Raw genomic sequence first — 27,837 nt, 5'->3', positions numbered from 1 at the left:
GATCTTAATCCTGAGTTAACTATGAACTCCTGTTTATTCGGGACTATTCTTTGATCTGCATAGGTGAGAGTAGTCCAACAACACTGCTCAATCAGCCTCCCATTTTAGGATAAGACCGGATAGATAGCTAGGGACATAGCTTTGCAATATGGAATTCTCTCCTACCCGATTTAGGGTTAACAGATGGGTTGTTCTCTTGAGCGATGATGCCTTGGTTTGAACAATGAGGCATGAAAGGTTATGATTTATAAAGTGGACTATAAATCAATTGTTCAATAGAGGACCAGTGGGAGTTTAAGGAGTACGATGTATATACAAAGGTAAAACTGTAATCTTTGACCCAACTGTAAATACGAACAACCTGTGAAGGATTGACTTATCGATTATGGTTAAAATGGACAGAAATATATCTATAGTGAGGAGAGTGCAACTATCGAGCTATAGTGAAATGTCTTGGTAGTTAACGAATAGTAATTAATTTGGTTTAAAGAGTTTAACCAATTAATTACAAGTTGTTGGAACTCATGATCGGTAGGCCCATAAGATCACTCTACTAACTCATAATTTGGATTAGCAAATTGAGTAATCATGATAAGATTTGAAATTAGGGTTTAGAATTTGAAATGTTCAAATTCAATTAGGGTTTCTATCTATTGTATTCGATACAATTAAAATGTTTAATTTTATCGAAATTAAACGAAATTGGAAAAACGATTAATGTTTAAAATATGATTTAAATATTACTTGTATAATATTAATTTCATTATGATGAAATTGTTTATTTATTAATTTAATATTAGATTTAAATTAACAAGATTAATTAAAAGGTTTAATTAATTAATTTTATTTAAAAAATAATTAATTGAATTAATTTTATAAAATTAATAATTGAAATGAAATAAGTTTAATTTAAAAATCATTTCGGAAATCATTTTTTGAAATTAACAAACATTTTGAAAATAAAAAAAATCAAAATGGAGATTTCCAAAGTTGGAAATCTCCACTATGTTTTTAACCACCTTATTCATTCAACTCCATTTTCTCCATGAAATAGGACTTGCCTTCCTGCAAGCCATGAATTTGCATGGTGAAAGCTCTATAATTTGAAGTTCTGAGCTGAATAATGATTCAGGCTTACAAGAACTTTAAATAGAACTCTGCAGAAACCTCCAAACCCTCTTCATATCTTATATACATCCAGCTCAATTTAGTGTTTCCACCACACAATCCTTGCAAAAGAATAGTAGAGAAGATCTTGGTGGTTGTCTACTTGAAGATTGAAGCTCTTTCACGTGGAACTCAGCTAGACTTGAAGAGGATACTTCAATAAGGTATTGTGTTCAGCAAACCATTTTCTGTAAAAGTTACTTTGAAGCATGTTTTAAACTCAAATTAAGCATGATTAGAGTGTTTATTGATTCTATTTTTCCTCCGCTGCACGTTAATATATTCTAACATTAACATGCCACGTTATTTTTTGTTAGTCAAATAACAGTCAAATTAACTAAGTGGCTATTTAGAGGACCTTTAATATTAATATTGTTGTTTTCAAAACTTATTAGAGAAATATTGTTATTTTGAAACTTATTAGAGAAATATTGTTGTTTTGGGAGTTCAAGGCTAGAAGTCGAGGGTTGAGGATTCGATTAATGCAGAGGTCGAACATTGAGAACTCGACAAATAAAGAAAAACTTGGAAACAATATGTATATTAGGGTTGTCGAAGGTTGAAGTTTCGACATACATAATTTTGTGATGAGGATTTTGCTCTAGGAGGAAATCTTGGTATAGGTTATCGAAGGTTGAAGTTTCGACATACATATGTCAAAACTTCAACCCTCGACAATGAATATAAGTGGGTGAAGGCTCATGAAGGATCTCGCTTATGAGCGAAGGATCTCACTCATAATTGTCTTCACTTTATTTATTTTCCATAGAAATATATATATATATATATATATATATATATTTATTTATTTATACATGGCCAAATTTTCTTCACTTATTTTATTATCAAGTAAATTAAAAAAATGTGTGAGGTCCTATCACCATGCTGCCCCTGCTCCGATTCCCCTATGCGATTCCCTACATGCATTGACCGACTGTATGCATGCTCCCTCTGCCCGCCACTGATCCGATTCCCCTTTGTCATAGCCTTAATGCCTCTTCAACCATAGCCTTAATGCCTTTTCAACCACCCCAAACCCGTGGGTCGAGTGTTCAACACTCGACCTACATCCTTTTAAGCCTCATCCTCTTCATTTTTGCTCACTCACTCCCTCGATAGCTCATTGCCCTTGATTTTCTTCACTCCTGTCCCCTTGATTTGCTCACTGCCCCTTCATAACTCACTGCCCCCTCACTGCCTTTGAAAATAAGCCTTCGAAATCATCTTCCTCTCCTCCCATTTCCATTTATCTTCTTGTATTTCATTTAATAAAAATCATTCTCACACAACTACATTGGTTCGTTACTCTACTAAATTTTTATTTTTTAAGATTAATTATAAATTTTATTTTTTTTCTTATATTATTGTTTTTTATAGGTTCTAATTTGTTTTTATTTTTTGTAGTTGTTGTCAGATAACAAATAACAGGAAAAAAAAGTGAACGTTGTCACTTTGAAGGAAAAAAGAGAACTACCGTCGAATCTGTGAGTTGAACTTATGATATTTGAAAAGTTTAGTTTATTCTTATGATATTTGATTTATTTAGTATTAACTTTGATATTTATAGTGTTAAAATGTTTAGTTTATTGTAATGTTTAAGAAGTTGATATTTATAGTTTAATACAAAATTGTGATAGTTAACAAGTTTAGTATAGTTTCAAAAGTTTAATATGTAATATAGTTTGAAAATTTTAGTTTATTCATGAAAATTATAGTTGTTATATTTATTGTGATAATTTGATATTTTCTAGTATTAACTTTGAAAATATAGTTTAATTTTAATTTGAAAAGTTTAATTTGTCATTATTTTTAAAAATAGTTATAAAAAATTTAATTTATTGTTTTGTTTAAAAATAGTTATAAAAAGTTTAATTTATTGTTATGTTTAAAAAGTTTATGTTCATAAAACTTAAAAAGTTTATGTTTATAAACTAAAAAATTTAATATTTTTTAATATACTTCTTATAAAAAGTATAATACAAAAAATTGATGTTTGTCTTTTTTTTTTTTTTTTAGAAAATAGCAGGCAAATGCTTGGGATTTTTGTTGTTTACAAATGGTAATATGATTGATGGTATTGATGGAGTTGAGTATGACCAACCACCAAGTGGGAGTTTTACCATAAATGTGAACAATGGAATTGTATTTAAACAATTCATTCAAATGATTGGGATGTTACTTAGTGTAGATATGGGAGCAAATCAGATAGAAATAATATATAGACATCCAATCTAGAACCATCAGGATCAATAAGATATATGTCATTCCCTATTTCGAATGCACAAGTTATGAACTTGATGTTCTCAATGGCAATGTCAGTGCCAAATGTAGTGCATTTGTATGTAAATGTAAATATGATAGGGGTGGATCCTGATACATCATTTAACCAGTTTGAAGATCCAACTCAATGTATCGATCCTGATCCGGAGTCAGTTGCATCGCCATGTGATAATGAAGATATGGCGGCTAACAACCTGTACAGAGACTTCAGAACAGAAACGGATGACGAATTTGAAGAGTTGGATTTCGATGGTCGTGAACATGAGATGCTTTCAGATACATTCAATGATTTGGATATGAATGTATTGGATAGCATTCGGGAACATGACCCAATTGTAGCTCCTGTGGACGTTGACAATATCAATTGTATAAAGGAATGATTTGTCAAGACAAGGAAATGCTACAACACGCGGTCAAATGTTTTGCTATAAAGTGTCACGCACCATACGAGGTTGTTGAATCTACACCGATGATTTGGACAATTCGGTGTAAGAAGTGGGAGGAAGGTTGCAAGTGGAGACTTCGTGCAATAAAGAAAAAATCGCATGGCTTGTTCGAGATCACTAAGTATGATGAGCAGCATACATGTTTTTATTCAAAACTAAGTCAAAGTCACGTGCAATTGGATTCATCAATGATTGCACTGGAGTTCTGTGACGCCGTAAGAGAAAAACCATCTATCAGTGTGGCACAACTGCAGTCCGACATCAAATCAAAGTTTGGATATCATGTTCCTTACCATAGGGTATGGGAGGGAAAAAGAAAAGCGTTGGCTAAAGTGTTCGGTGATTGGGATGAGTCTTACAAATTGTTGCCTAGGTGGTTATATATGGTTAAGCAGACCAATCCCGGAACACGAGTAGAGTGGAGAGTTAAAGAAACGCTTACTGAAGGCCATGTTATCCTAACTTCTGTATTTTGGGCATTTGGTCCTTGTATAGAAGCTTTTAATAAATGTCGGCCGATCATTCAGATAGATGGTACACACTTGTACGGCAAATATAGAGGAAAACTGTTGATTGCTACATCAGTTGACTCGAACGGCCATCTACTTCCACTTGCGTTTGCCGTTGCTGATGAAGAGTCCGCAGACTCATGGGGATGGTTCCTGAAACACCTGAGAGAAATTGTAACACACGAAGAGGTGTGTTTAATTTCAGATCGACATGCTGGTATAATTGCAGCAGTGAACAACCCAGCAAATGGTTGGACGGGACCGAAATGTCACCATCGTTTCTGCTTACGACATATCGTCAGCAACTTCAATAAAAAGTATAAATTTAATTCATTGAAAAATTATGTTTATCGTGCCGGGTGTCAGTTTCAAATTCGAAAGTTCAACAAAGCAATTGAAGATATCAAAGGAATAAATCGGACTGTCTGAGTTTTTTTTACAACATTAGTTTAGAGCAATGGACTCAAGCACATGATGGAGGATTCAGATATGGGTGGATGACGACAAATCTATCAGAGTGCATAAATGGAGTCCTCAAAGGAGCTCGAATGTTGCCTATAAATGCTCTTGCTCAGATAACATTCTTCAAATGCGTGAACTATTTCGAGAAAAGAAGAGAAGAAATAAGGGATGCATTGGAGCGTCAAGATAAATACACCCGGTAATATTATTTTTATATATATATTTTATTAATAATTTATTTCAAACATATTTTATAATACTAAGTGGAGTAAAAATCCAGGTATGCACACGACAAAATAAATAAATGGGCTGCACGATCTAGTAAACATGAAGTACAATCATACGATCGGTATGAAGGTGTGTTTCATGTGAAGACCGGACGTCATAGTCTCAATGCCAAAGGAGGAAACGTTCAAATATTGAGGCTAAACAGGTCCGAGCGGTACTGTTCATGTAACAAGTGGCAAGCATTCGGCATTCCATGCTCGCATTTTATGGCCGTTTGCTCACATTTTAACATGAACTACGAAGATTTTATTGAGGACTACTACAAATTGTCAACGTATGCTGAATGTTACTCTCCTCAATTTCAACCTGTACCGCATGAAGATTACTGGATCACGCACCCTAATATGCCCGTCTTACATCCTGATCCATCGTTGTTGAGAAAACCTGGTAGACCAAAAAGTTCACGTTATCACAACGAGATGGATTGGACAGAACCAGCCACTCGACAACGATGTGGATTTTGTAATCAGTTAGGACATAATCGAAGGAAGTGTCCTTCGTTACTAAGATGGGCTCCAGATAGTTAGGGATTGAAAAATAAATAATTTTATATATTCATTTTATTGTATATTCATAATTTATTGTATATTCAATTTTTTATAATAATTTATTGTATATTCAATTTTTTTATTGTAATCAATAAAGTTTTACATTATTCTTTTACCTTCACTTTTCTCTACTATTCTATTTACTTATTTTTTTTTTTAATTTACTTGATAATAAAACAATCTCATTGGTCATATATATATATTTCTATGGAAAGTAAATAAAGTGAAGACAAGTCGAAGACAATTACCTACTTATCTTTTATTGTATATTCAATTTTTTTTATTATAAAGTTGTACATTATTTTTTTAATTAAGTTGTACATTATTCTTTGTACATTATTCTTTTAAGCTGTACATTATTCTTTTAATTAAGTTGTTGTACATTATTCTTCTAATTGAGAAACAAATATTTTTTTAATTGAGAAATAAATATTTTTTTTTTTTCAGATCATGGCTTTAAACCCAGGACCTGTTGATCCCGATGTTTTGTACGACCAGTCCATTCATCGATCATCTGTTGTATGGCGAGATCGTACTACTGGAGAAATATCTTGCAGGTGTCGAGAGGCAGTTCTCCAGCGCACTATCCCGCTCCACCCTCGAATACTACCGCTACTGCGCACATCTGGATTTTATGGGGTTGCCAGATTAGGATTTATTCAGTTGGACTGGCATCTGATCACAGCCTTGGTCGAGAGATGGAGGCCCGAGACGCATACATTTCATATGTCTGTTGGAGAGTGCACTATCACTCTACAAGACATAGAAGTGTTGTTGGGGTTACCTGTTGACGGTGAGCCGGTCACCGGAGTGATGTACGATAACTGGTTAGAAGTTTGTCAACTGTACCTCGGTGCGACCCCACCTACCGACAAGATTAAAGGATCGAGGTTAAGTTTAATATGGTTAGGAACACAATTTCGTGAGCTCACAGATGATGCAGACGAGGAAACCGTCATAAGATATGCACGAGCATATATACTACAAATGATGGGTGGAAGTCTGTTTTCAGATAAATCAAGTCATTTTGTTCACTTGATGTTCCTGCCACTGTTAGCTAACCTCCATGATGCGGGGCAGTATTCGTGGGGTGGAGCATGCTTGGCATGGTTGTATAGACAACTATGCAAAGCAACAAGACCTGAGGTTCGAGAGATAGCTGGGCCTCTCATACTTTTGCAACTATGGGCTTGGGAGCGATTTCCAACAATGGCTCCACAGCTACAACATGTTAATGACGCTCAGTTAGTTGGACGAGCCTACGGTTCTCAGTATGTTGTTTTAATTCAATTTAATTTTTATATCACTGATCTAGTTAATTTAAATTCTAAATTATCAATTTAAAAATTTAGGTGGAGAGACAAATTTTGTGTGACTAGGATAGCCACACATGTAGTTAGCCAGTATAGATACATGTTTGATCTGCTTCAACCTGAACAGGTATATTACACTGATCCTAATTGATTATTTTATACACGTTTTTATTGTATTTGTCTTTAATATTCTTTAATATAATATTTTGTGTTTCAGGTTATTTGGGAACCATACAAAATTATTATGCATACTTTGCCTAATTTTTGTACAAATGGTCAAAACATATGGCGGACGATGAGTCCTCTCATATGTTTTCACATTGGTGAGTGGCATCTTCCTGACAGGGTGATGAGACAATTTGGTTTTCAGCAGGATGTCCCATCGCCTTGTAATACTGAACCCTACTGCATGATATTGACCAAGGGACTGGAGATTAGTCCGAAAAAGTTGCACATTTGGTAGTGCGATGGCACTATCGTGCAAGATTTATTGTAGTGGGGGTTTCTCTTGAACAGTTTGACACAGATGTCATTCTAGAATATATTCATTGGTATAATAATATCACAAGGCGCTACGTCACTCGTCCGATAGCAGCTGTGGGTCATCTGGTAAATGAATGAATATTATCTAATTATTTTTAATTTAAATTTATTTTAAATATTGTCTAATTGTTTTATAATTCACAGAGATCGAACAACAGTAGACTCCGTAAGGTTGCGAATGATCCGAACCAGGTTCTTGCTATATGTAGTGACAACCAAAGTTATATGGAGAAAATTCATTATATGTACGATATACCTATTGTTCCTCCATCAGCTCCTAGACGTAGAGGACCTGTTCGGGAAGAGGATGAGTTTGATGAGGTTACACATAATGTGGAAGAGTTGCCCACTATGATGCAGACGCAAAGTCAAACTGATTATGTTAGTCCGATGATGATGATGCCAGCATTTGGTTCAAGACATTATGACTCAGAGGCTGGTCATTCGTCTTCATACGTGCATGGACATGGTCGGGGTAAAAAAAAAAAAAAAAAAGAAAGGAAGAAAGAAAGAAGGATGAATGTGTAATAATTAAAAAAGAAAAAAAGGGGGGGGGGGGGGATTTTGTACGGATGACCCAAAAATTGAATTGTACTCTCGCTCTCGCTCAAAATCTTGCTCTAAAATATTTTTAGAAATTGTTTTTATAAAATAAAAAATTAAAAAAAAGAAAAAAGAAAGGAAGAAAGAAAGAAAAGGTGGAATGTGTAATAATTAAAAAGGAAAAAAAAAGGAAATTTGTACGGATGACCCAAAAATTGAAGTGTACTGAGCTCTCTATCAAAATCTCGCTATCTCGCTCTCGCTCTTGCTCTCAAAATCTTACTCTCTCTCAAAATCTTGCTCTCTCTCAAAATAATAATGTTTCACCTTTCTGAAAAAAGCGAAGGGGCAAGGTCGAGGGTTCAAAATTCGACCTACCTTGGTATCTCTCAAAATCTCGCTCTCTCTCAAAATAATAATGTTTAACCTTTCTGAAAAAGGGGAGTGACAAGGTCGAGGGTTCAACAAAAAAAAAACAATATTTTTACAAATAGTTTGAAAACAACAATATTTTCCTAAATAGTTTCTAAAAGAACAATATCCTTTTAATTTTCCCCTATTTAGAAGTATTTTCCAAACCTCAAGGATTAAAGTCTTCATTTTAAAACTTCGGGGACCAAACATATGTTAAACTCAAACTTCGAGGATCAAAAATGCATTTTGCTCTTAACTTAATTAAAGAATTTAATTAATTAATCTCGTACCATTGGAGCTTCTAATCCGTAGGTCCATAAAGTTCCCTTACTAGCTCACTAAGGATAAAAATAAGAATCAATTAGTTTTTTTGATTAATTTGAATTGTTCAGATTGAATAAAGTAATTAATGGTATAAGATACAATTAATATAATTTATAATAGATATATTATAATATAAAGTTAATTTTGAATAAGAATCAAAAGTATACTTTAGAATATGAGAGAGATAAATATTTGATTAAGATTATGTGCATGAGATTCATGTAAAACTTTAGATTAAAATTAATATGTATGAGATTCATATTAAAACTATAAATTAGGTTATATGAGAAGATGATGTTTAAATATGATTAAAAGGATATAAAATATGTAATATTTAATTGTCAATCAATTAACTTTGTTAGTTTGATTATATCTTAATTTGACATTAATATATAGTTTAAATTAATATTAAAATCAAAATAACTCCCTCTACTACGCATGAGGAGTTATTTTGCGTAGTAGTGGAGGGAGTTAACTCCCTCCTCCCGGCGACTCATCCTTTCGTTAAGATTAGGCAAGAGAAAATATTTCACAGACCAAGGGGTTATCTGAGTTTTAGAATTCTCTCTACAATTTTCTAAAAAGAAACTCTCCCTTCCAAAATCAAGGAGACCACACTTCTTTGGTTCTTATTTTAGAGAATAGTAAGGTAATCTAGTGGTTGTGTCCTATTTCTGTTGTTGTTGTTCATTGGGAGAGAGGAAGAAGTTTGTGCAAAGAAGTTCCACTGTTCATGATCTGTGGAGAGGAATTACATGAAGAAAAAGAACTACAAGGGTAAGTCTTCTTCCCCATTTCTCCTTCCCAAAAGCATGATTTAAATTGTAGATGTTTATCCTATATATTTCTATGTATGTGTTCTCTATGTTTTCGAGTTTTCAAAATTGACTGTCAATGACACAACATTCACACGCTTCTTCAAATAATTCAATTTCTTCACAAAGCCCCCTTGGTTACCTTGGGATCATAGCCATTCTAATTGAGAAACAAAAAAGTTCCTTGTAGATTCGACCCATGCTTTCACTACTGCGGAACAAAATTTTAATTGATTTGATTGAAAGGATTTGACACCCTTTTAGTCTAATCACTCATACATTTAAATCCACGATATTTGATATCATTCCATGAAAAAATATCTGCAATCCAAATGGCGTGTAAGCTTTGAGTTTGATTTGAATTTAGTTCCTAGTTTTCAAAATATACAAATTTATCCTTGAGATTTGATTTTTTTTTTTTTTTATTGGACCTTACATTCCAAGATTTACACTTTTCAACTCGGTTTTTCACTAAACACTTTTAATTTTAAGTTTTGGTATTTATTAATTAATTTAAAATTATAATCAATTAAGTTTCACTATTTTTTTTCATGATTATTAAAATTAATTATAAAACTTCATTCCACAATTATTTTAAGTAATTAATAGGCATTCACACCAAAGACTGAAGTAAGTATTTATTAAAAACAAATTAAGCGTAAAAGTGTAAATCTTCAATTCTATAGACCAAATTGAAACAAAATTCAAATATTTAAAACTGAAACATTTTTAAACTTGGGACAACAATAGATTCAATAAACAAAATTATTATCATATATGTATTCGGTAGTAGATTTAGAAATTGAATTCTAATTTAAATAGTTGTTTAAACTGTGTTTGATATTATATATTTATAAATCATAAAACTAGTTGTAGTTACCTAATAATATGTAGTTGACAATAAATTATTGTTTTGTTATTTATGAATATGATTTATGTTAAAACTATATATATATAATTATTATTTTGTAATATTATATAATTCATAATATATTATATAATACATATACTATTTTTTTTAAAAAAATGAATTGAGTTTATAACATGTCATATTATATTTATTGGGCCAATAAATGTCTTTATCTTTATTTAATATAATTTTGCATTTTAAAATTTAAAACTCAAAATCTGGATACATTGAAAACATAAAAATGTTGTTTTCAAAATTTGAACTGTTTGGATCATAAAATCAAAAATAGTTTTTAGAAATAGAACCTGAGTTATCTTTCAACCATAGATTTCCTGAACTTTGTGAATATAAAAACATAAAAAAAGAATTTGAATTCTCTACCAAACGAGTCCTTAAAAGACTCAGAGTAATATTTTGAAGAATAGGGACACAAATGGGAAACTAGACTCAAAAGATAAGATCAAAAAATTATTCTTCTCAACATTAAATTATTAAGATATGCCAAATTACTTTACCTTTCACATGACACTTCATTTTATCGTTAGTCAACTAAAAATGAAAAGAACCATTTAGATTTATTGGTTAATTTATTTAATTTTCATAAATATGTTTAAACTAAATTTATAATTGACATATATAATTAATTTTATTAATAATATTACTAATATAATAATTTATTCTATTATTATGAATTAATATGTAAAAGCATAATCTTTTAGAAAAAAATGAATAATCATAATTATATTTGCTTAAATCTCTTTTTATTGGTAATATATATTAATATCATAAATTATTTATTAAAATCATTAACCAGTCTTTAAAAAATATTAATTAATTAACTAATAATAAAATAAGTTAAGTTTTTTCAATTAAACAATCTTGTACACTTGTAATTCTACTTTTAATCTATAATTATAGTTATTTTTTTAAATTAAAAATATTATTTGATGATTTAAAATCAATTAGTTTATATCAACTTCTTTTGGGTATATATAAGACTTATAATTGACATTAAACAATTAACAAATTAACTCTTCAATTGACAAAATTATTAAAAAAAAAAAAAAGAAAGAAAGAAAATAAATATTTAAATTAATTACCAATATTTTTTTAATAAAAATTGATGATATATATGTGCATTATAAAAAAATTAATTGATGAATGGATAAATATAATTAATTTTTAATGACTTATAATTGATTTAATAACTTAATATAATAAAAATAAATTAACAAACAAAAATTAATTATTGAAGTTAATTTTGATTAATTTTATACTTTATAATTGTATAAAAAAAAAATATGATACATTCTCAATTATCTTATTCTCATTCTCATACATATAACCAAATACAATTTTTGATTTTTCAATATCCTACTTCCAGACATCATTTATTCTTAGACATTTATCAAACCTTAAACCAAGGGGCTCTTAGAGATCAAAATGTTTTCTTTGAAATCTAAGAAAAAATAGTTACAAACATACAATATTCAAATCTCAAAGACTATATATATATATATATATATTTTATATCACCATCCATTTGAAATTGACATGTGAGTATATTGAAATCTAGAATGCATATTGCATATTGATTTTCAACATCATTAATGTTTTTCACACATGACAACATCGTCTTTTGACCAATTGAAAGAAGTTCATAAGATACCGATGACATTATTATAAAAATTTTTAAAATAAAAAATAAAATGCCCACAGGAAAAAGAGTTTGGCTGCTTTTTGTGGGCATTGAGTTGGGCTGCTTTCTTTTTCTTTTTCTTTTTATTTAATACTTATGATTATTTCTTTTAAATAATATAATTTCATAAACCTACCGCCATATTTCTTTATTTATCAAATTCGCGTTTAAATCATTTTCCTGAAAGAAAAGTTTAAAAAAATCTGTTGTAGACCAGCTTAGCTGAAATAAATATTATTCTCACAAAGTTTTTTTTTTTTTTTTTTTTTTAATCTTTCAAAAATAAATTCATTATCCTTTTATATAAAATTACATATTTCTTTGACGCATACATAAGAAATAAAAGAAATTATTTTACTGTAAATTCATAAGAAAGCTGGTCTAATAACTTTTTCTTTCTTTCTTTCTTTTTTTTTTTTTTTAGCTAATTCTGACTCAACAAGTTTTCATTCATAGCAAGATTCGATAAAAATCGACCTAAACATAACTAATATAATGACCAAAGTTTAGAAGGGGAAAATGAATGAATCGAAATTACATCTAAATAGGAGGGATCTTGATAACAAAAAGTATAGTTAAGAAATGTTTAAAAGAATTGAAAGTCACTACCAATATTAACAAAGTGTACCTTCCTTTTCGATGACTCAATCATAGAAACTTCAAAGTTTCCAAAGTTAAGCATGATTAGCTTGGAGCAATCCTATGTTAGGTTATCTCTAAGGAATTTTCCTAGGATGCATGCAAGTAAGGACAAAACATGCTGAAAAGACCCGTGTTAGTTTGTGAGGACAACTTTCACTCTTAGAAGCATTCAAGACAATCAAAGATGATGTTACCAGGTTGCAGGGGATCTAGGAGAATGTCGGAGCCATCAGATTCCAAATCCTAGGCTTGGGGCATAACTAAATTGCATAAAATATATGCTATTGACCAAAAAGTTAGAAAGTCAAATTCTCATTCTACATATCGATGAACTAAGAAAGTCAATAATTACACTTCTAGTCCCCTAAAATTTGGATTTGGTAGCATTTTTATTTCCTAAGTTTTAATACTCGGCATTCTAACCCTTGAACTTTGCAAAAGAAAATCATTGCTTTGTTGGCCATTAGTTTTTTTTTTTTCCGTTACTATAGCTAACAGAAGTTGAGATGGATTAAAATCTCTCTTTTTTTCCATCTCATCGTTTTTTTTTTCTCACGTCAGTTTGAGAAAGTTAAATCATTTTTTTTTTTAAGATTTGCAAATATAGAAAAAAAATTAAATTTGATTATTATTTTAATTTATTTATACTAATCTATCTTCATTGTTGTTTCTACAATACATGGGTACTTTATATTTCGTATTTCAATAGTATATCACATATATTTTTACATTTTATGTATAAATCAATAATCATCCAAAATTTAATGAGTGATGATAGGTGTTAATAATACATCAATGATTTCGTTGAAAACAATTTTGAATGAGTCTTGCAATGGCTTAAGTTTTGTCATATTATTTAAAACTTTACTTAATATAGATTAGATAATTTGTATTGCCCTTTTAAAATAAAATTTATATAACCAACATTTTGAATTTTATTTGTACTAATTTTGACAAGGTCAAAAAACAAACAATATTATTAAAGTTGTTCACAATTTCATTTTGGACCCAAATTCTATTAAATTAATATTATTTAACTTTCATTATAAAGATTAAAAAGAACAATAAGCTAAAAAAGAAAAGGATAAGAAGCAAGTGATAATAAGATTCTTGGGTTTGAATTCTTCAAGTCAAAAGGCAAAAAAAGTTGAACATTGACAATTCCACAAATTGAGAATACCAAACAAGAATGTGTAAAAGGCAAAACTTATAACACAACACAATATAAATAGATGGTGCTACCATTGCCCTTTCATTACATTCAACATTAATTCTTTGCTTTCAACTTTCAAGATGGCTAACAATTTGGGACTATCCTCAATCCTTTTCTCTCTTCTCATCTTCTCTATGGTAAGTTTCTTTTGAGCTTAAAGCTCGTTTTGTTTTTCAGTATTTATCTCTTTCTTTCTTTTTTTTTTTTTTTTTTTAAGAATTACAAAGCTATGTTTCTAACTATTTATTGTTTGAAAATATTTTTTTTTAAATACATAGTTGTTTATTTTTTAAGAAAAAGAAACAATGTTTTTGGGCCTCTTAAACTTTTATATGAAAATAAATTTATTAGAAAAACTTATGTTATTTTTATTTTAAGTTTTTTTGTAATATTATAAATTTGGTTCACGTATATTATTTGGTAAAAGTTAGAATTTAGTCCATATGGTTTTAAAAATTAAACTTTAGTCACTATAGTTTAATTTGATAAAACTTCAAAAATAGTCCCTATGGTTTGAGAAAATCTCACTTATCAAATCATAAGGGTTAAATTTAAATTATAAACCATGGGTCTATATTATAATTTTCTTCGAACTATAGGGATTAAATTTGCAATTTAACCTTTTTTTCTTTGTACATTTTGGGAGTTAGAAGATGAATAAAACTATGCATTTATATATTTAAAAAAATGAAAAATGAATCAGAAACAAAAAAAAAAAAATGATTTCAGTGTTTTTAGAATTTCTAAAACATTTTTAAAGAATGTGAAACAAGAAATAGCAATAGTATCTTATACTTATCTTTCTCAAAAACTACAAACAAGAACCGTCAATGTTATCAAACGTGCCTAACTTTTCTCGAGGGATATTTAACATGTGGAAAATTATTTAAACTAAATTACAGATCATCGAAACGAGTTTCGCTGCTCGTAACTTAAATGAAAATGTATTAAAATGGGTGAAGAAGGACCATCGTCGTTTTCTTCGAGCTGTTATTCATGTCTCCAATCTCGACAACTCTATCAAGTAAGCATGCTTTTGATTTTGATGTCACTCAAAATGATGTTTCTTGTTGATTTTCATGGGTGAAAATTTTGCAAATATGTAGAACTTACACTGAAGGCTTTGGATTGAAGCTTTTAAAGAGAAGAATGTTTACGGATCGAGGGTATGAAGATGCTCTAGTTGGATTTGGGCCTGAAAATACTCACTTTTTGTTAGAACTGAGACAACGTAAGTAAACCGTTAATACATGTTAGAGAGTGATTTGAAATAGTTAATGAATTTCTAAAAAATATATTTTTAATGCATGTTAGAGATTTTAGAGTGATTTTAGTTAATCATATTTATGTTTGAAAATTAACCTTTTATTCAAAAGTAACATTTTCTATATGAAAATTAACCTTAAATACAAGGGGAAATTAAGTATTTTGATAAATAAATAAAATGAGATATATAATTTTCAGTCAAAACACTCCACCAAAATTACCTCCCAACTAATGATTGAAAAATCAATTTAAAATGATTTTCGATTTTTTAAAATCAATTTTAATATTCTTCAAACATCTATATTTGAAAGAAAATACAAGATTTTTAAAATGACATGATCACAGTTCCAAAATCACCCTCAAACATATCCTTAACCATTTTAAAACTTTTCAAAATCAATTTTTGATTTATGAAAGTCGTGGCACTAAAAAGTATAAAATCAAAATTAAACAAATTTGGAATGATTAATGAATTTTTTAAAATCATCTCAAAATCACTCCAAAATATGTCAACACTGATCAACGTTATTATATACCTATTCTCCAAAAACAATATTGAATTAATTTTCATTTCTTGCAGGGGATGAATCGAACAATGTATTTATTGGCACAGAGTTCGGTTACTTTGGAATTTCTACACAAGATGTGGGTATAGTTTAAAAATAGATTAATATGTTAGCATTAAAAAAATATCTCAAACTAATTAGTGTAATTAATAATCAACATATTGGCTGTAACTTGAAGGTCTACAAATCTGTGGAGCAAGCTCGATCAAATGGAGTAGTTGTAATTCAAGAACCTGTAAAAGTTAACGAAACTATAATTGCAATGGTTCAAGATCAAGATGGTTATCAATTTAAGTTCATCCAATGCCTTTCAGCTGCCGTTGATCCTCTCTCCCAAATAATGCTTCGTGTACAAGATTTGAATCTCTCTACCACTTTCTATTCAAAGGTACACTATTTATAGGATCGTTTTTAGATATAGTAAAATGAGTCAACTTATTTATAAATATAGCAATATGTTACTGATCTATTATAGACATCTATCAGTGTATATCGATGACTATCACTGACACTGATAGATATTTAGACATTAACATTTTATTATATTTAAAAATATTTTAAACAATTTTTTCATTTAAAATAATTACTCTAAAAAGAAAATTATAAAATAGATTTAAGGGACTTAAATTTCGGCATCTCGACATAGAAATTGGTAAAATTAAAATTTTCATTCCCCTAAAATGGTGATTTTTTTAAAAAAAGATAATGATAAAACTTGAAGAAAATATGAATTTATACTCAAATTTTTGGATTATATCAATTAAAATTTGAACTAATAATTATGTATCAATTTAAACTTTAAATTTTCATATATGTATTAATTTCTATTACATTCTGTTTGAATAAATATCGTAGCAGATTTGATTTACTTTATCAATTAAATTTCTAAACTTTTATAAGCGAAGTAATTTAGACTTTCAGTTAAAAATTTCTTTGAAAAACGTTCATGCATTTGAAGAAGTACTCAATAGACGTGTAAGAATTGGTGGATGGATGGGATTTTTTAAGGCATTTTTATTAAAGAGTTTTAATATATTTTATTTCGAAAATTTTGGAGTTTAATTAATATTCATCTGAGTCCAAACATAATATAAAAGTTTAATCGGCTAAACTTGATTTGCAGGCATTGGGGATGAAACTGTTCGAGAGCCAAAACAATTCACAAGGACAGGTAAATTAAGTTTATTATTTATTTATTAACTTCTAGTATTTAACGTGTCGAGATGAAAACTCAAATCTTTAACTTTTTAGTCGATGATATAAAATATCTTAGTTTAAAAATATTTTTAGTCCCTAAATTTTTATAGAAGTAATAATTTACATCATGTTCGATAATCATTTTATTTTTTTAGTTTTTACTTTTTAAAAATTAAGCCTACAAAACTCCTTCTACCTATAAATTAAACTTCTTACTTGTTATTTATGCAATGTTTCGGAAATCAAGTCAAATTTTGAAAATTAAAATTAAATAGTTTTTAATAACTTGTTATTGTTTTTGGAATTTGGCTAAGAATTCAATTATATATTTTACTTGAGAAAGATACAAAACCATGGTAAAAATTGAGATGAGGAAATAAGTTTAATTATCAAAAACAAAAAGCTAATGACCAAATAATTACCACGTGGGACCTTACTTATTGAATTTTAATAAATAAGGATTTAGTCTCTATACTTTCAAATTTATAAAAATTTAGTCCATAAACTTTAATAAGTAACAATTTGATCTTTATACTTCGAAAATGTAATAATTTAGTCCATTCCATGAAAAGATTACATTCAAAATGAACTGTCAACTTTTATTGGAAAATGTCTAATGACTCTATAAAAATTAAATTATTATCGATTAAAGTTTAAGAACTAAATCATTTCACGAGAGTTTATCGATGAAAAGTATTTTTTAACTAATCAGTCGACTTTGATCTTCTTATATTGCTCGAGTATAATGCATTATTATCAATGCTAAATTGTTAGAATATATATATAATTTATATTTTGTTAAATTAAGACTTCTTGAAATGGTTTTTGTTATTGTTTTTTTTTTTGGCAGTTTATAATGGGAACTATGGGTTATGGAACAAATGAAAGTGAAACAACACTGCTGAAATTGGAAACAAGAAATAACCTCTCTCGTGATGATGGACGAGATGGCTATGCAATGGTAACTTTCGCAGAAAGAAAAAATGTCATAAAAATAATAAAAAAAAAAAGAAAAATTCTAATAGACATTGATAGATTTCTTTCCACATCGATCAGTAGTAGACTTCTATCCGTTTTTATCACCAATAGATACTGATAGATTCTATCAACCTCTATCAAAGAAGATTAAAATTTTGTTAATTCGTATAAATAGTTTCTTTATTTTTATATTTTTAAAAAATCTCCTATTTATTTATTTATTTTGAAAAATATGATAATAAGATGAAAATATTATAATGTATTTTTCAGCTATATATTAGTACTGACAATGTAAAGAAGAGTGCTGAAGCTGCTAAATTGGTAATCAAAGAGCTTGGTGGGAACATAATCATGGAGCCAGTTTTGGTGCCTACCATTAATGTCAAAATGACTGGATTTAGTGACCCAGATGGTTGGAGAATGGTAATTATCTATTGGTTTTAATTCCTATTTCCTTTGCCTTTTCTTTTCCCTCTACAAAATGCTTTTACAATTTAATTCTTGAACTATCTTTCATAATGGTTTAGTCCATGTTCATTTAGATTTGCAAGAATTTAGTTTATAATAGCTATTATAAGTAATAATGTAGTAACAATTAAATTATTATCGTGAAAAATCTCATCAAAATTACATCACCCTTTATTACGTAATAACTTTTGTTTTAAATAAACATTTGATCACTTATTAGTTCATCAATCTATACGTATAAAAAAAATTTGGTTTAAATATTACTTTGGTCTCTATACTTTTGATTTTTATTTATTTTGGTCCTCGTACTTTTAAAATTTTCATTTTGGTTCCTATATTTTCAATTTTGTTTATTTTGGTTCTTGTACTTTCAAAATATTTACTTTGATCCTTATACTAACTTGTGTTCATTACAACCCTTGAACTTTAAAAAAGTATTTTGATCCCTTAAAAATGAAGTAAAAATAGAAATGTAAGGACCAAAATGGTCACTTTTTTAAAGTTAAGATCAAAATAAACATTTTGAAAGTATAGAAGACCAAAATGAACTAAATTCGAAAGTATATGAATTAAAATGAACATTTTGAAAGCATAGGGACCAAAAATGAACAAATACTAAAAATACAAGGACCAAAATAAACAAAAAATTTTATGAAAACCTACAAAATTTTTCACGTTAGGAAAAAAATCATTATAAATAATTAATACAGGGTTAAATTGTTACTTAAATACTACTAAGTTGTTACATAATAATGTTTATGAACTAATTGATACGAACCTGAAAGTACAATGTCTAAATTATTACAAACTAAAATTGAGGGACTAAATTTGTTACTTCCATGAAAATTTAGGGCCCCAAATTGCTTTTTAACCTAAACTAAACATAATAGTTCTATGGTTTAGTTTTCACAAATTCTCAAGTGCATTTTTTTATGTTAAAGAACACTTTTGATCCCTAAACTTTCATATAAGTAACAATTTAGTCCCTGAACTTCGATTTGTAACGATTGTAGTCCTTTTACTTTCAATCTTGTAACAATTTATTCTCTAAAATTTATATGTAACAATTTAATCCTTGTAATTCTAAATTTCATAACAATTTAGTCTCTAACACAAACAAATTTATCAAAATTAGATGTCATTTTATATTATTTTATGATGTAGACCTTGTATTTCATAAAAATATCGAATCTCTAATTAGTTTATCGGTTTATTTATGCAAAAAATCTCATTAAATCTTAACACGAATTTCTACACTAGGAACTAAATTGTTACCGATTTTTAAGTATAAGAACTAAATTGTTACATAGTAATGTTCATGGACTAAATTGTTATAAAATTAAAAGTCCATGGATTAAATCGTTACAAACTAAAGTTTAGAGACTAAGTTGTTACTTTTATGAATGTCTAGAGATTAAAAGTGATTTTTGTTTTTTTTTTTTCTCAATTTATGCTTCATATTTTATGCAATGGCCATTTTTTTTTTTTCAGATTATGGTAGACAATAAAGATTACCAAAGAGGAACTCTTTAGAAAGAAGGGGAGAAAGAAGGGGAGAGGAAGAAAATGCTCAAATTTAGGGACCATTATAAGATTGAGAATTTGTTTCTTAATAAGTGGGCATACCTAAATTATTGTAATATTTTTAGAGATTAGAGTTGTGTTATTATTTAATCTTGTACATTTATAACATAATTTCACAATAAGCTTTTCAATTTTTGATTAGCGGTTGTTGGTCTACTATTGAGTGAATAAAATAAAGTTGATATTATTCTTTTATAATTTTCTTCTTCAGTTTATGAAGAGCATATACTTTTTTTTAGTAATGCAAAGATGATATTTAGCTGGGCACATTTTTATCATTTTCTTTCTATTACTCTAATTGATCAGCAACATTTTGATAGACCGATTCCTCCCGACACTGATAGATTTACTATCAGTTTCTATTACTGATAGACACTAATAGACTTCTATCGGCCTCTATCAACCTCTATAAAGAAGATTAAAATTTTGCTTTTTTTAAAAAAAAAATTATTTTTCTTATTTTTCTATTGAAAATCTCCTTTTTTATAATTAGCTTTCCCCCTTTTTTTCCTTCCCTTCTCAATATTAGCTGATGTGATATGCATAAACACTTGTCCATAGAAAATGTCTACTAAATTTATATATAAACTACTTCAATTTTATAACTGATAGATGTTATTAATACAAAAAAATATTTAAAAAGTAACCATTTTTAAAGTTTTAAAAAGGAAAAAAATGTTAAACTATTTACAGAAATAACAACAAAAAAAATACTGATAGACACTGATAAATATCTATCAGCGACTATTAATGATGGACTTCTATCAGTTTCTATCACTAATAGACACTGATATACTTCTATCACCTTTTATTAGCCTCCATCATAGAAGATTAAAATTTTGCTATTTTGTGTAAATAGTTTCTCTTTTTTTGTTTTTGAAAATCTCAATTTATAAAATAGTTTTGTATCTATTTGCACCTTAAATTTTAAATCTGAGAGTTAATTGATACAATAATTTTATTTTTTTTAAATAATGTTTTTTTTTTAATAAATAATGACAAAAATAGGGTTGGGGGGAAAGTATTCCCAAAAATAGGTGTTTAAATCGTGTACCGGATACACGATAAGGCCTAAATCGTGTATCGGGTACACGAGTACCTGGCCACCTGGCACACCCAGTCTGGCGTGGCAGTCATGCAGGTTTGACTGAGGGAATCGTGTATCGGGTAGACGACTTCCACGCATTAAAACCTCTGCCTGAATCCTTCTTCTTCCTCACCGAAACGCCCATTCTTCTTCCTCACTGCCGCTTATAATCGATTTCCTCATCGAGACCACCGATTCCTTCCTCTCACCGATTTTTGCTTTCGATTTCTTCTTCTATTTTGCTTTCTACTTACCAAAATCTCGTTGATTTTCCTTACCGAGACCTCTATTTCACCGAAGTCTTCCAAAATTTTGATTTTGCTCGATTTTTAGTCCTCCATTTGATCATCACCAAATCCTCCATTGTAGCGGTCGTGTTGCTCATTTTCATACATTTTTTGCTACCGATTTTTGCTCGTTTCTGTGGTATATTTCTTTCTCTAGTTGAGCTGATATGTATTTATATGTATGTTTTTGTATGTTTTTGGGCTGAGTTTATTTTAAACTTAGTTTATGTATAGTTTATGTATGATTTAGTTTATGTATAGTTTATGTATGATTTAGTTATGTATTATTTAGTTTATGTATAGTTTATGTATGATTTAGTTTATATATTATTTAGTTTATGTATAGTTTATGTATGATTTAGTTTATGTATAGTTTATGTATTATTTAATTTATGTATAGTTTATGTATGATTTAGTTTATGTAGTATTTAGTTTATGTATTATTTAGTTTATGTATAGTTTATGTATGATTTAATTTATGTATTATTTAGTTTATGTATAGTTTATGTATGATTTAGTTTATGTATTGTATAGTTTATGTATGATTTAGTTTATGTATTATTTAGTTTATGTATAGTTTATGTATGATTTAGTTTATGTAATATTGATGCAAACGGACATATATTTCCTCTTATCTATTGACAGCCTGATGCAAACGGACATATATTTTTCCTTGCTTTTGCTATCGTGGAAGGTGAGAATTTGTCCAGTTGCTCATGGTTTTTGTGGGCATTGCGTGAACATGTTACCCAAAGAGAGGGTATTTGCTTGATTTCTAACAGACATAAGGGCATTCTTGCTGCAATTAGTAATGAAGAAATTGGTTGAAGTGAACCCAGAGCATACCACCGATATTGTCTTCGCCATGTTGCCAATAATTTCAATACAAAATAAAAATCGAAGCAACTAAAAAATTTGGTGTTTAAGGCCGGAAATCAATACCAAAGGCGTAAGTTCATTCGATGCATGAAAGAATTAAAACAATTGCACTCTGAATGTCTTGAATTTTTTTCAGACATTGACTTAGAAAAATGGACACTATCACATGACGGTGGGTACCGCTATGGGTGGATGACGAGCAATGCAGCTGAATGCATGAACGACATTTTCAAAGGTGCTAGAATGTTACCCATTACTTCTTTGGTTAGGCTAACATTCTATCGCACAATATTGTATTTTGAATGTCGGAGACAAGAAATCAGTGAAGCACTCGATCGTGGGGACATATATACAGAATATGCCCTAAAGAAATTGAAGAGGTGGGAAAAACGAGCATCGACACATACGGTGACATCCATTGACAGGGAAAGTCAAATTTTCGAAGTACAAACTGGCATAAGTATGATTTCTCCCTACAAAAGACAACACACCCAAGTTTTAAACTTGAAAGAAGGGACATGTTCTTGCAATAAGTGGCAATCATTCAAGATTCCATGCTCTTATGTAATTGTAGTTTGTAATTACATGCATATGACATACCTACCACTTATTGATGAATGATACGAATTGTCCAATTTCAAGCGTTGTTATGAAGGCCACTTCCATCAAATTCAACACTCAGATTATTGGCCAGAATTATCATTTACAGAAGTTTGTCCAAATGCGGACTTACTCAGAGAATAAGGTCGGCCAAAAAGTACGCGCATTCATAATGAAATGGATTAGAGAGAAGCAAGCCAAAAAGTGCGATGTACAATTTATAAAAGAGAAGGATATAACAGACACACTTGTTCACACCGTACACTGGGTGCTTCGTTGTCTTCGAGTTATTAGGTGTATTTTTTTTTTACTTGTATATTTCATGTATTTGTATTCTTCATGTATTTATATTTTTCATGTAATTGTATATTTCATATATTTGTATTTTTTATGTATTTATATTTTTCATGTAATTGTATATTTCATGTATTTGTATTCTTTATGTATTTATAATGAATTTATGTAATAAACTTACTTCATGTAATTGTATTTTTTATGTACTTTTTATGTATCCTTTATATCATGGATTCAATTATGAAATATAATTTGAACTGTTTAGGTAATGGAGTCTGTCCTTCTAATCCTGAATAATTGTACCAACAAAACACGTATCGTTCACAGACAGTATGGGATAGTTCTTCAACTATAGTGTTGAGTTGTCGGAGGAGGGAGGCGACTGCACAACATACGATCCCATTTGATCACCGCATTATTCCATATGTTCAGGAGGCAGGTTTTCTTGGGGTTGCACAGATTGGTTTCATCCAGCTTGATTGGCACCTGATTACTGCTCTAGTTGAGCGCTGGAGATCAGAGACCCACACATTTCACCTGCCCTGTGGGGAATGTACGATTACAGGATGTTGCCGTACAGTTTGGGTTACAAGTGGATGGGCAACCACTGACAGGCTCACTACAGTATGACTGGAAGAACGTTTGTGAAGAGCTCTTAGGCGTTCTACCAGAGGATCTGAAGGGATCAAGATTGAGTATCCCTTGGTTTACGTCCCAGTTTCCCAAATTACTTCTCGATACCGACGACATCAGCGTACGTAGGTACGCACAAGCATACATTAATTGTATTTTTTATAATTTTAGATGGAGTGGGGTAGTCAGCAAATATGTTGCTCGTGTATAGAAAAATATTCGACATGCTGATGCCCAATCAGGTAGTAAATATGTATATAAATGAATATTTAAAAAAATTTATATGTATATTATAATATATTTTTTTTGTCATGTTATTTGGACGCCATACATACAGATTTGGTCATCCTTACCTGATTATTGTCGTGATGGTGAAGACATCTGGTTGACTGTCAGTTCTCTTATATGCTTCCATATAGTAGAGTGGTAGATCGTGTGCTGAGACAGTTCGGTATGCGACAAATGATACCTTCGTTGTCCTATACACTTCCAGCACTATACCAGATCGATTTAAGAGGTAAGCATGACCAAGACTGGCGTCGAATCCATGCGGAATATTTACCCTATTGGCATGGACAACGTGATCGTTGTGCATAGGGAGAATTGAAAAATGGGCCAGCTGTATCAGACGATTACTTTCCTTAGGACAATTCGATCACGAGGCGATTTATCTCACATGACGGCGCTTACTATTACTACATGGTAAGAGATTTAAAATCAGACATTTTCTATATATATAATATGAATATTGTTTAATATTTTTTTTATTCTATAGAATAATTTTATCGGCGATGTTCAACAATATTCAGTGCAGAACAACTTACCAGAATTGGGTTCAATGTGTTAGCAAACATTGGTCAACGTAGAAAATATTATTCAACAAACAAGGCGACTCAATGTTGCTGACACCGATCGAAGACGTATTCGTCGTAGACGACAGCGACAACAGGATGAACCTAATTTAGAGGGACACGAAGACAACCCCATGAGAAGTAAAAGCTAGGGGGGTCGTTTTTAAATCCCACATTGTATCATTTTGAAATTGTAAATTAAAGAACTAATTGTAAATATTCTTTAATATCATGATTTTTTTTTTAATATGAGTGCAAGATGTTTTCATTGTAGATTAAATATATAATTAAGTTTAATAATGAAAGAATTAAGTTTAATAATTACGTTTAACAATTAAAAAAACAATTATAAGCAATAATGAAGGAATTAAGTTATATAATTAAGTTTAACAATTAACTTTAAAAAAAAAGAAAAAAAATTATAAGCGAATCATGTACTGGGTACACAAGTTCGCTTGACCGGTCAACCAGTCAGTTGACTTGGTCAGCTGATTGGATTAAATGGTACTCGTGTACTCATACACGAGTATGCCACATGGAAATCGTGTACCCGGTACATGATTCCACTACCTAGTTTTGTCAATACTTTCCCAAAACACCTATTTATGGAATACTTTCCCTCCAACCTTATTTTTGTCATTATTTATTAAAAAAACATTATTTAAAAAAAAATCTAGTAAGTTTAAAAAGATATTTAATCATACCTATTAGGCACAAAACCAAATTCATGGTCTAATATCACATTAACAAGTCCTCTTAGACCTCAGTGCCCATTATGTGGCAAATTTGGTCACGTTGCCCCTCACTATTAAACGATCAAGACATGGTGGTCAAATAAAGAGCAAAACCTACATTGGTCTATCTCCTCATTCCCTCCAAAACATGGGTACCCCTTGGGGTCGAAACCCAAAACTCAAGATTGGAGTACATAAGGGAGGCTTCCAATACCAAATTTTTCAATATGGGATTCTCCAACCAAAAGGTTGGTTCCCTGTAATTTTAAAAGTTAAATTTTCACCCAACACAAACAAACTCCTTGAGCATGGTATGCCATGTATTCACTTAATGATATCCTTCTACAATTATTAGTTTGTTTATGTTGATGATATAATAGTTTTTGGGAATTCTAATGTTGTTGTTAATTAACTTATAAGTGACATCTATGTCTCCTTTTTCAATAAAAGATTTAGGACAACTTCATTACTTTCTAGGAATAGATGTTAATAAAACATCAACTGGTGCATTAATTTTGTATCAACATAAATATATTAGGAAGTTATTGGCCAAGGTAAACTTATTAGAAGCTAACTCAATAGCAACTCCTATGATTTCTTCTAGGATTTTGTCAGCCAGGGGAGGTTCCAATTTTCATCATCCATTATCCATATCTCTATCGAAGTATTGTGGGTGCTCTTCATTGCTTATTCGGTTAACAAGGTTGGCTAATTTATGGACTCTCCTACGAGAATTCACTTGATGTCTATTAAATGGATTCTTAGATACTCAAAAGATAAAAATCCATCTTAGTTTTCGTTTTTCTAGACCTAATGATGATCTGTTGCAGGGGTTTGCAAATGGTGATTGGGCTTTGAATCCAAATGATCATAAATCAACCTCAGGCCAGTGTGTTATGCTTGGCGGAAATCTAATAACCTGGAACTTGGAGAAACAAAATATTGTATCCTGATCAAGCACAAAGGCTGAATTTCGATTTATTGCTCAAGCTGCTACTGAACTTCTGTGGGTTCAATCACTCCTTGCTCAACTACAAATACATTTATCCAATCTCCTTATTCTATGGTTTGACAATCTCTGAGCAGTACACCTTAGTGCCAATCCTGTCCACCATTCACGCAACAAAAAATGTTACAGTGGATATATCTTTCATTGGAGATTAGTTCTCTAGAACAAGCTTCATGTTAGATATCTTCCTGCCTCAGCATAGATAGCAGAAATTTTTACAAAACCACTTCCTTCTGCTGCTTTTATCTCCATTCGGTCCAAACTTTGTGTTAATGCCTCCTCACAGTTGCTTCATAGGAGGTCTTAGAGTTAGCTGTGATTGAACTAAACAATAAAACAACCCATTAGGATCTTCTCTGAAACAATCAATCAAATGATTGTTCTCCAAAACACCACAAATAAATAAAAAAATAATCACCAAGCAATTAACTAACAATAGACAGCAATAAACCACAAAATTCTGGAAGACTAAAAGCAAATAGCACACACGAATTATACGTGGAAAACCCCTTCGATGTGAAGAGTAAAAATCACGGAACTTGTGAGGAGTCCACCCTAGTCAAATTCTCTTATTATGATAAAAATGAAGGAGAAAGAACCCAAAACAGTCATATAAAGGTTCACTACCCACCAATACCTTTTTACACTTGAGAGATAAAAAGAATGAAAATCACTCAGTTTTACAGGTTCTATTCGGTAGTAATTACGGACAAACCAGAGCTCCAAACAACGATCCAACCGTTCAAAACAAGATTTTATGTGTCTCGAACAGGCAGACCAAATTTCAAAACAATCTAACGGTTTAAGCTAAGCAATCAATAACTTTGTGAAAGTTACCACTAAAAAACCGAACTGTTGTCTTTCTCTCTGATTTTTTACCTCTTTTTTTCTCTCTCTTTTCCCTTAGGTCATCCTCATATCACATAAAAGAAAATATAGGGCTTTCAAGATGGGACAACCCAAAAAATTAGTCCCAATTGGGCTCACAAAACACAATTTTAAAATAAAGTCTTGCTTGTGAGGATATTCATACCATCAGAGGGTTGTAACGTAAGATTCGAAACAACCCAAACTTCATAAATGAATAGGGTTTCATAGTTTCGTTTTGAACATTGTCTACCTTTTCGAGGGGATATTCATACCATTCTATGAAATATGAAAATGGAGGGTCACACTTACAAGAGTTACTAAAGTATTAGTAAGTTCTTGACCGTAAATGGAAACTAAATGACTATAGGAATAAGAGTTATTCTGGATATAGTATTTGGTCAAGATTGTCTTTCTTCAG

The 27,837-nt window shown here is 30.1% G+C and overlaps 1 protein-coding gene and 1 pseudogene across 1 annotated transcript; both read left to right on the top strand.

Annotated features, from left to right (window-relative positions):
• The first annotated feature begins 4,081 nt into the window (after positions 1 to 4,081).
• LOC150032446 (uncharacterized) lies at positions 4,082 to 26,493 on the top strand (annotated as a pseudogene).
• On the top strand, positions 14,137 to 20,373 carry LOC120091611 (lactoylglutathione lyase-like). The gene is made up of 9 exons (XM_039049714.2): positions 14,137 to 14,253; positions 15,019 to 15,140; positions 15,223 to 15,347; positions 15,963 to 16,027; positions 16,127 to 16,336; positions 17,072 to 17,119; positions 17,996 to 18,106; positions 18,394 to 18,546; positions 20,083 to 20,373. Exons 1-9 carry the CDS (start codon positions 14,197 to 14,199, stop codon positions 20,122 to 20,124), a joined length of 933 nt encoding a protein of 310 aa, XP_038905642.1. The 5' UTR covers positions 14,137 to 14,196; the 3' UTR covers positions 20,125 to 20,373.
• Positions 26,494 to 27,837: the final 1,344 nt, after the last annotated feature.

Source organism: Benincasa hispida, chromosome 11 (genome assembly GCF_027475165.1).
Source record: "Benincasa hispida cultivar pf3 chromosome 11, pf3_genome.v1.1, whole genome shotgun sequence".
Taxonomy (NCBI): Eukaryota; Viridiplantae; Streptophyta; class Magnoliopsida; order Cucurbitales; family Cucurbitaceae; genus Benincasa; species Benincasa hispida.
This window is presented reverse-complemented; position numbering and strand designations above follow the sequence as displayed.